The sequence below is a fragment of the Prunus persica genome, chromosome G2 (assembly GCF_000346465.2).
Source record: "Prunus persica cultivar Lovell chromosome G2, Prunus_persica_NCBIv2, whole genome shotgun sequence".
Classification (NCBI taxonomy): Eukaryota; Viridiplantae; Streptophyta; class Magnoliopsida; order Rosales; family Rosaceae; genus Prunus; species Prunus persica.
The window spans coordinates 5,505,566-5,516,377 of record NC_034010.1 but is presented as its reverse complement, the minus strand read 5'-3'; the positions used below and the strand labels follow the sequence as shown (position 1 = coordinate 5,516,377).

Genomic DNA, 10,812 nt, shown 5'->3' with positions numbered 1-10,812 from the left:
TCTCATTAAGGAAAAGGGAAAGTTCGGGTTGGGTTTTTTCCCCTTTTCCCTATTTATATGGGTTTCCTATAGAGATATTTAGTCATATACCCATTTTTAGCACTAAAACTATAAATAACCCCTACACCATTTAATTTCTATAAACAAACCCAAAAAATGAAACTTTGCCCTATTGAATTTAATTTTGATTATTAAATTACTTTGATGCCCTATTGAGTGGTATGGGCTTTTTTATGAGGTTTTGGGGTTAGGTTTGTTTTAAGAAATCAATGACAGTTTTGTAATTTAAAAGAAGTTAAAAACATTTTTGTTATATTGTAAATGGGCTTTGAGTGTGTTTCTAAAGTCCATTTCATAATAGTGAATCTCCCTATTTCTTAACCAACCATACGAAGAAAATTTTAATTAAACTTCTTGAAGTGTGCAACACAAGAGAGTTAGAGAGAGCAAGACGAACTACAGCTGGATAGATAGTTGGACTGGGCGTGTAAATAGGTAAATCCAGTGATTGGTAGGTAATAAAATTTTGAAAGTCTGTGCCATTGAATTAATCTTGATTAATATTCCAACTTAATTGTTGCTAAGTACTTAGAATCCATTTTACAAAGGAGTGAATTTGTCCTTAAAATTTTAAAAATAAGGTTGGGTGGGGAAATAGAACAGGGGGGTGAAAATATCAGTACTCTTTCATCTAGCCTTGCGGCAAGGCAGAATCAATGTGGGTTGGCTTGCGTGTGTGCCTTGACAAATGTTTCTAGCAGGTGGAGGTAGAAACAATTTCTATGATCCTCATGGACACGACCTTGGAGAAGAGGAATCTTAGTGTCTCTGCTCATGTCATGTCATGATGATGTTGCGAAGTTTATGTCCAAAATGCTGGGGTTATCATGAGTGAAATGTAATAGTATCTGAATGACTTTGATTTCAATTGGAGACGCCAATTTTGTGAGTTGTAGAGATAATTTGAACAAGTCAATCACCTCTTTTTTATCAATGGGGTGGGGTGCAGGAATTCGAATTTAGGACCTCCTCTAACATTGATATATCAACAGTAATTGTTTGTTTGTAATTAATCACACTGCCAAATAATTTTAACAACTCAAAGGATAGCATACGCAGTCAAGAAGATATATATTTTTTAAAACCGTATTAAAACTATTCATTGTAAGCATGTAATTAATATTATATTATATGCCATTCAACTTTGAAGTACAAGTGTAGGACCTAGCATTCGTTAATAATTAACTTTCCTAAACAGTGTTTGAAAATTTGAATATCACCATTGGTTGGTATATTGGAATGTACTTGATTTTAAAAATCCATGTTTTCTTAAGGAAAAGAAATATTAGGCTGTTAGTAAAATGGAAGAATATATATGCTATATATATATAGAATGTAATTTAAAATTTTAATTTACTTTATAAACAAATAATCAGTCATGACTAATCAATGAATTGTGTACTTCATAGGAATACAAGTGTTCAATGAATATGCATGGCATCATGAGTCAATATTGAGAAGACACCTACTATCATTTCCCCGAAGTGTTTTTTATTTGAACCCAACAATTTCTAACTTAGCCTATGAGTTCTATCTCAATGGAAAAGAGCTTTTACTTGCAGACCAATAGTCTTAGTTTTGAACCCCTGACACCTTGGTAAACTATATTTTTAAAGTGATGTTAGTATAAAAAACAGTGTCAAAACCGTTTGGTAAATTTTAATATAAAATTGTTGTAATTGTTGTAAAACTAATCCCCACATGACCTTCCTCCCTGTGTCGGCAACGGCAGCAGAGGTGACGACTGTGGTGACTTCGGCAGCATCAGCTTTGTTTTTATATTTGTGTGTTTGTTTTTGCTATGCATATTTTCCACCAATCATCGGTGGTTGTGTCTCGGCCTATGGTCTCCACCACCATCATTTGCTATTCGACTCCACGGGTGTCTCTTCCGTCGTTTATCATTAGTGGCACTTATGGAGTTGGAGATGCTTTAAAGTGTATGTGTCACTTATTGCTTGGATTATAGTAGTGCTCTTTGTAGTCTTGGTAGCTTGTCCATCACCATCGACTGTTTGTAGCTTTGGTTACTGATTTCTCTTCGTCGGTTGTGATCTTGCATTGGTGGCGGCCCAGCTCTTGGGTTTTGGGTGGTGTAGCATTTTTGTGTTCTTTGTCTTAGGGTTTCCTAAGTATGTGTTGTATTTTGTTGGTTTTTGCCTTTATGTGGGCTTCATGTCCTTATGTGGGCTTTATTCCTTTCATGTTTTTTATCTTAGGGTTTTCTAAGTATGTGTTGTATTTTGTTGGCTTTTGCCTTTATATGGGCTTCATGTTGTTATGTGGGCCTTATGCCTTTCGTGAGTTTAATAATTGTAGTGGGCTCTATGCCCTTTTGTGTTGCATTTGGTTGAACACATTTTTGGGTTCAAATTGGTGTAACTAGCTTTGGCATTCTATTTAATGTAATTGGCTTTGGCATTCTATGACTCCTTAATCCTAATTCATTGGTTGTTTCTTTGTGCTATTACTTTTTCTTATCAATAGATTCATAGAGTACCCATGAAAAGGAAAACAAGGTCAACAGCTTCCCTCCCTCAGAATGTCTCGTACTATTTATTCACATATGAATTTGGTCAATGGCTTATTTCCTTCTTTTTTTCTTCAGATCATGATGGTGTTTGTCAATTGGTTTCATGCCAAATTGAACTTAAGAAGCGGGGGATATATAATCTTCATTGATGGCACAACTAACCATGAATTAATTTGATGAAATCTTGCCATCTTGGACTTTATTGTGAAACCTTGAGATCTACTAATAGCATTGTAAATTCCCAACAAATTATTGGCCAAAAAGAATTCCCAACAAATTAGGCATGGAGAATGAATGGATTGGGTTGAAGCTGTAAATAAGTATGTCAACGGGAAAATGTGTGTGTTTTTTTTTTCACTTCTTTTAAATGCATGCAACATGGTGGGGATGCCCAAATGAGTTAGGTATGCATGTTTACTTTCACCTTCACAAACTCCCAATTGCACATAGCCTCAGCAAAGCTTCCAATTTTAGCACCAAAGAACCTACAGGTTCCAAAGCCAGTCACTGGCACATTACATTGTCTGGTTTTGAACATGTCAAGAACAGATCCTACAGGAGACCAAGAGCATTCAAAGATGTTGAGCTCTCCAATCCACTGCAAAATTCTCATCACTGTCACTATCACTTAATGACTCATCATGACTGGGCTCCTTTTTGACAATCTCTGAAACTCTTCTGCGCTTGGAAGCACTCGCAGCCTTCAACTCCATTTTCTTCTTTCTTAACAATTCTACTTTCTCCCGATATGTCCTGAGCGAAAGGAGAACAAAGAAGGTAAAAGTTTACAGTGAGGAAAATAGAGTAACAAAAAAGAAAAGAATGTATAAAATCAAAGCACAGCACCTTTATTGCTGAACTCACCTTTGCTCTACTGATTCAGCCTCTTCTATCATCTCAGCGGCATCAATCTGTGGCACAATTGCAATGACGAGAATGATATGAGTTTGTGTGCAAATCAACCTCATGTAGAGTACAAACAATAGTGCAAGGATATAAAAGCGCTCACCTCTTCTTCTTCCAACCTATTATCGACCTCCTTCAAGTCCTCTTGGATCAACTTTTCGAATTCTTTGTACTCATCTCTACCCAACAGTCAAACACAAATTCAAGGTCACAATGTGTTCATGTTAAACCTACTTCAAGAGGGGAAAAATAAAATAAAATAAAGTGACATTAAAAGAAGACAACTGCACCCGACAATTTAAAAGACACTAAGAGACCCACAGCATATTCAAGACAATATTGCAAAAACTAAAAATTTCAAATAACAAACTTCCCAAGTTACACTGTATGAAGATTCAAATTATGAACTCTTTAAGCCTTTTCAGAATCCTTTTAACATGAACAAGTATATTTACCAGAATTTGGAACTTCTATGTATATCTAGAATGGAATTTAGAACCAATAACCTTTGGGAGTAAATACATACTAGACTAGAAACTAGAAAAATAAAAACAAATAAGAGAACTTTTAAGACAATAACACCATTATAATCTAGGAGTTATTATTAATAAGAACAGTGTACTTACTTGACATCTGGCTTAACAAGCTTTATTCCCCGTGCAGATAAATCAGCTTCCTTGTTATCAAAGAAGCCCTCAGGAAGAGCTCCCTTTATTTGCTTAGCTTCTGAACTGGCAATCTGTGATGATGTCTGTGTAAGGTCCCTGGCAGGCTCAGTTTTTCTCGTCTCAATCTTTTTGTATGAATCAGTCTCCGCCACTGTGACAGAGTCCGTTCCTAAGACGATATTGTTAAGTTAGAAAGACTAACCGATATCACTAAAACAAAAAAAAAAGAAACAGATTGACAGTCCAAAAACTAAATCCAAAAAATTGCCTTCCAGGCAGAGTTCAAATCCTCTACTTAGATTTTCTGTGCTGGTATTGTACATATGACCAAACCAACATCATTTTAATATAAACCACAAAAAATTAAGCTCTAGAATGACACCATATTGTGCCAATATCAGCACAACATAAATAAATGATCCAATTTCATCTAGGCAGCTACATATGACACAAAAGATTTGGTTTTCCCAAAGGAAAGATTAATTACTGTCTACAACAACAAGAAAAGGGAAAATTACCCAAGTAAGAAAAGGCACATATCAAAACCATAACAAACCATAACTTTAAGAATTGATTCATAAAACCCAAAAACTGTATAATCAAACAAGAAAGCCGAACAGTTTGTTTGTGGCCTAATGGCATTAAAGAAAAGGCGTGATATTAACTAAATGTCATAAAATAAAGGACTATTGAAATAGGATTGTTGTGGGTATTTTTTTTGTTGAAGTGAAAATTTTAGTGGAGTTTCTTGTTTCCTTCACTTGATTCACTTGATTATGAGCGAAGAAAGAGGCTTAATGAGGGGGACACCAATTTGTTTTCTGTTTTTCCACTAATAAAATTTGTTTCGCTATTTCAAAATTCCAATAACAATTCAAACCCCATTGCCAATATCTTCTCCAGTATCAACCATCATTGATTATTGGCCTGGTTACATCTCAGGAACCCTGGGGTTAATTAGATTATAGTGCTAACATTTTTAATTTCATATACTTCTAATGATGTAATGAAAGCAGGAAAAACTATTGATGGTGGGAATTGTACTTTTTTAGCATTTTATTTATCAAATAAATCAATTGTACTAATAGAAAACGAGAAGCAAGAACATATATATTTACACATCTAGTTGTTTTTTCAATAAGCAAGAGAAAACTTGCAGTTTTAATTGGAACTTTCCAAGAAAAAAATCAACATGAAAAATTTTCAGTTGAGAAAAAAAATTTAAAAATCTCAGGCCTATCGGCACTTTAGTCATATCAAGTTAGGGGTTAAACTAATAAAACAAACTATTGGGCTAAATTGCATGAGAAATATGCTTTTTGAATTCTATGGATTAAGAATTAATCTGGTGGGTGTGTTTCGGTGGAGAATTCTAATGTAGGGCTTATAAATATTCTTCCTCCCAAAAAAAGACAATAATTTTTTTTTTTTGAATAGAAACATTGTATTGATAATCAAGAGGAAAAATCCTCGATCAAACAAGAAGACCAAAAATAAAGAGTGTCTGACCTACTAAGATTGAAAAAATTCTGTAATTAAAAAACACAAAACTTCAGTAAAATCATCTTCAGACTGCCATCATGTCTCTCATGATGGTAGAGTAGTGATAGTCCTTGAACTGCCCCGAAACTGAAGCCCAAAGGGATGCCCAAAATTTAATTCTGTCCCATAATTCCTCAACCCTTACTCCTATATGACCCTGAAAAATTCTTCGATTTCGCTCCATCCAGATATTCCAGAAAATAGCATGAACTAGACAATCGCGAAGGATTCCAGCTCTCTTCCCCTTCCCCAAAACCCTCAGATAGATACTAAGGAGCTCAAAACACCCTTTAGGAATCACCCACTCCCCTCCGAGAGCACCCACAAGAAGAAGATCAAGGGGTTCAAGCCTAATCTCAACTGAGTGTTTTAATCCAACCACAGGACATGAGACAAACAACTTAAAAGACATAGAGCAGGTAAGCTAAAAGGCCAGAAAATATTCTACTGATAATCAAAAGTTCTTTAAAGGTAATCTTAAGCAAATCAAACAACAAGCAGATTCACATTTTAACAAGATTATCCACAATTTTATAATACGGGAAAAAAACTGCAACTGGTAGATATCATATCATAAAATTATTGAGTCCCAAAACCTTGATATAAAAAGTGACTTCATGTAAATTAAACAATTAAGCTCCTAATATGCTTCGTCAACCAAAACAATTAATGGGAGGCAAAAAAAATTATTTATTCAATTATGCTAATTTTTCAAGTAAGCACAACTTATTATTTGCTTCATAGGAGAAAAAACTATTGGAATCTTAAATCATGAAGTAACAACTAATCTATATTTCCTCCAAGAACAGAAACATAAATTAGGAGAAGATCCACACAAGCGTATCTGAATTTTTTTCCAGTTAGGCAAACCAAAAGCAGTTACAATCATCTATTGCAATATATTAATTCTGGGGCTGCATGAAGAGTAAAACTGCTCAACTAGAACTCTTTTTTGGGTAGGGCAGCCATAGGACTTCTTTGGAATAAGCTTATAAGTTATACACTCACCTAATTATATGTAATAGTAAAAGAAATACTGTGTAACTAATCCAATCATAAAGTTGCAGGCTATCCACCATAAGTGCAAGGGCTCAACTCTTCAGAGCAGCCAATTATCACAAAATTCTGAAAGTAAGGAGATAGGTAATTGCCTATATATAACTAATGCCATCAATGAATTCAAAAACTAGTTGTACAGCTTCAGATGCTATCCTACACAGATATTTTCTACATTTTTGCTGAGGACACAGGTGCTGTGAAACTCTGTTTCCATCAATACAATTATTATCACTTATTATTTATTATATTACCTGAGAGGAACTCCTCAATAAGAAAGTATTCACAACGAGGAAAGCAATAAAGCATACTTAGGATACGCCTAGCAACAGAAATGCAAACAGGGCTTTTTATCACAAAGGGTCCTTGAGGTTGGCGAAATTATCACCTTTGGTCCTTTATGTTTTTTCCTAACATTATTGGTCCTTTAATTATGTTACACCTCACACATCAATTTGGTCATGCCGTTAGGTTCCTTCAAAATTTCTGTTAAATTGGCGATGTGACCACGTGATAATGCCACGTGGCTTTAAAGACAATATATGATATATTTTAAATATTTTAAAACTTAAAATCCTTTTTAAAAAGAAAATTAAGTCTTTTTATAAATAAAAAATATTAAAACTGAAACAAAAACAAAAATACACGTCAGCATCCCCCCTTGCCAACCCCTCCCCCTTTAGTAGATCCACTCTTTGCCTCTCTCTCCCTCCTCTTCCTCTTCTTCCCTTCTCTCTCTCTCTCTCTCTCTCTCTCTCTCTCTCTCTCTCTCTCTCTCTCTCTCTCTCTCTCTCTTTTATTTAAATTTTGGTTAATTTCGTCCCTTCTCGGGTGGGGCTAGAGAAAAAGAGAGGGTGAGAGACAGAAGGGACATGAGGGGAAGGGGCGGAGGGGGAGAGTTGCTGCAGTTTTTATTTTTTATTTTCTTTATTTAAGTTTCTAATTTTTTTAGATTTTAAATGTTAAACCAATTTTTTTTAAATTTTTTTTTTATTTAGATCCACGTGTCATTATCTCATTGGATATGTGGGCACCACATACATGACACGTCATCAATTTAACAGAAATTTTGACAGAACCTAAACAGCAGGACCAAATTGATGTGTGAGTAACATAGAGGACCAATAATGTCAGAAAAAAACATAAAGGGCCAAAGGTGTGATAATTTTGCCAACCTCGGGGACCATTTGTGATAAAAACCCATGCAAAAAAAGACGAAATATTATAAAGATTTGGATTGTGCACACATATTGGAATAACTATATTCATAAGGAGTGCTACACTTATATTTGTAATCTGGAAAGCAAGAAGTTGAATGCACTCACCCTTGACCCAGTTTCTTACTCTTTCCCTTGGCTAACTACATAAATATTTTTCAACAACTGAATTCTGCATAGTTGAGGAGAACTATCCTCCTTTTGTTCAAATAAATGAAAGAGCAAGCTACACCCGTGCAAAAAGGCTAGTACATACAGTCTCTCCCTTATATAAGTCTGTATCCTCTATAAAAGATGATACAGCCCTTACTCCTCAGGCAATCAAACTAAGCAATAGGGTGGTGATAATAGTAATATAAACGAAATAGATTCTCACCAGTATTTCGTTTTTGTGCCTCATGGTTGTCAAAAAAATCTGGAGGAAGCCCAGATGACGTTTGAGGTCTAGGCAATTCTGTAGAGCGTTCAGGTCTTGGGATATGCAACTCCGGAGGATGTTCAGGTTCAGGTTTCAACAATTCTGGACGGACTTCAGTTTTTGCGTTGTTGACTCGGTTTAGTCCAGCTGCTGTAGCTTTGAGATTATTTATTGCCTATTGCGATAGAAACATCACTTCAGTAATACTCAGCCAGATAACTAAATTAAAGATAAAGAAAAAGGAAACACATCTATATTCATGGCATCCCAGGTTCAAATCTAGAGAGTCTAACAGAAGGAAATGCTTCCTCTTTCTGCCAAATATAGATTAAATGTATGGGTTATCCAAGCCAAATTAGTATACGAGAAATAAGATGTAACCGAACAAGATCATTTTGACATTGCCTACATTTAGAGGGATGGGATGAGACCTAGACTGCTGAGCAACGAGACAGAGGGAACCATTCAAGATGGTAACAAAACCACCTTTCAAGAGCTAAAATGGTGTTATTGAATTCAACAGTATTGTAATGTTCCAACATCACAATACATGATTTGATTGACAACAAATGTGTTATTTCTATAACTGTTAAGAAGCAGGAAAAATTGATGCATTCTCCTATTCATATTAGTTAAAAAAATTTAGATCTTTCATATCAACTTTGGATTTTCCATATTACAAGATGTTTGTAGGTCTCTTAGTTGCTTAATCCTATGATTAGGAAAGTACTATATGAATGTTATCACCTCATGATGTTTACGAGATGCTTGATGTGCTTCCCACTGAAATTCAGATTTCAGAGCGATGTCACAAACCCTGCATACGGGCTGGTCAGATTCATTATACCTGTATGTATCGCACGAAAGGGATGAAGCAGTCAGAAACTCTGTCTTGGCAATTTAAATATACAAATCAACTTCATCAGTAGAAAACAAGATATCGGAAGTAGTAACAAGTGAAAAAATCAAATAAAAGGTAAAGGAAAGATAGTATACATAACAAATTCCTAGATACAATCAGGAAAGATAAAAGTAAGATTGTTTGACATTCCATAATCCGCATCTTCTTAGCTGATTCCCAACGAGTTCTCGTGAGGTTCATTTCAAATTATGGTTAAGGAATTAGATACTACTTAACAAATTATATTTTACTAGCTAGAACAGAATAATGCATTTGTAAACAGTTAAAAGGGACTGCTAAACCAAATTCATACTTTGTGCTTGATTAGCTCAAAGTTTTAACAGGATCAAAATTTGAGAGCATGATTTTCTAACATGAAACCAATTAAACATTCAAGACTCTGACAGAACCAACAGTAATAAACACTGCTTAACTTTTCTTTTAACTAGAAAACTACTACTTAAAAAATGAAATTATGTATTTTAAACAAATGCACATTAGGTGTCCCAATTTTAAATACTAAAAATAATCAATTTATGTTTCGAAAACATAAATTGAAAACAAAATTTACGAAAAGGGTTCTACAGAATGCAATTTAAATGATAATATTACATTAAACTGAAAGTCCCTAGTCTAAAAAAATTTATTTGTGTTCTTATAAGTACAAATATGTAGTACCCAGTTACAAATAATAATATATGTGTGTGTGTGTGTGTGTGTGTGTGTGTAAAAGCAAAATTGGAAAAGAGGAGGTGTGAGCACTGACCGTACAAGAGGAGAGTCTATGCGCTTTTCCTTCTTCTGGGCATTCAATCTAGCACGAAACAATGCCTTATTCCTGGCTTTAGCATCCATCTCTAATATCTATGAATCAGAGACTGGGAGAGAGGGATGGGTGACGTCTCAGAGAGGGCGTCGGTGGAGGCGACGGCGGATATGAGGTCGTGCGTGGCTGAATGCTCAGAGAGGAGCGAAGCGATTGACAGAGAGAGAGAGAGGGGGATGAGACGAACGGCGTGGAAACAAGTATCAGATGTGGGAAGGCCTACTGTTTTTCCTGCAAAGAGCCGCGGTCTATTCCCGCCACGTGACAGAAACAAATATATTGATTTGTTTGGGCTGAATAGTTAATACGAAGCATATATGGTTATTTGTTATTTGGGTTAATATAGTAACCAATTTGAGTACAATTATTTATTAGTGACCAAAGTGAAATATTGTGTAGAATCCAAGGACAAAAAAAGATTTTTAACCCTTCTTTAAATGTCACTCATCAGGTTTATTCAATGAAAAACAGCCACCATGTTTATAAATTGTACAAGTTTGATTATACAGTGACTAATTTGGCAATAAAAAAAAATTCTCACAATAAATTATGGGCTTTGGAAAGTTTGCGAGAGTAGTGAAACAATCAGTTTACGGTCTTCCATTGATCTGTTTGCAAGGTTTTGGATTTGAAGTACAGATTTGTGCTTCTGTAAGCTGAATTCAGTGTGTATGTGTATAATGTA

The 10,812-nt window shown here is 35.0% G+C and overlaps 1 protein-coding gene across 1 annotated transcript; it reads right to left on the bottom strand.

Moving 5' to 3' along the window:
• LOC18786975 (zinc finger protein 830) lies at nt 2,806-10,380 on the bottom strand. The gene is made up of 7 exons (XM_007218673.2): nt 10,068-10,380; nt 9,148-9,247; nt 8,359-8,575; nt 4,126-4,336; nt 3,603-3,678; nt 3,458-3,504; nt 2,806-3,346 (listed from the first exon to the last, which is right to left on the bottom strand). Exons 1-7 carry the CDS (start codon nt 10,154-10,156, stop codon nt 3,166-3,168), a joined length of 921 nt encoding a protein of 306 aa, XP_007218735.1. The 5' UTR covers nt 10,157-10,380; the 3' UTR covers nt 2,806-3,165.

Bases quoted from the DNA above. Each gene is read 5' to 3' on its own strand.
- LOC18786975 (XM_007218673.2), bottom strand. From the start codon at position 10,156: ATGGATGCTAAAGCCAGGAATAAGGCATTGTTTCGTGCTAGATTGAAT. The intron at 8,576-9,147 runs GTGATAACATTC...CTATCGCAATAG, and splicing joins CATCTCGTAAACATCATGAG to GCAATAAATAATCTCAAAGC. The intron at 3,505-3,602 runs GTGAGCGCTTTT...ATTGTGCCACAG, and splicing joins ATAGGTTGGAAGAAGAAGAG to ATTGATGCCGCTGAGATGAT.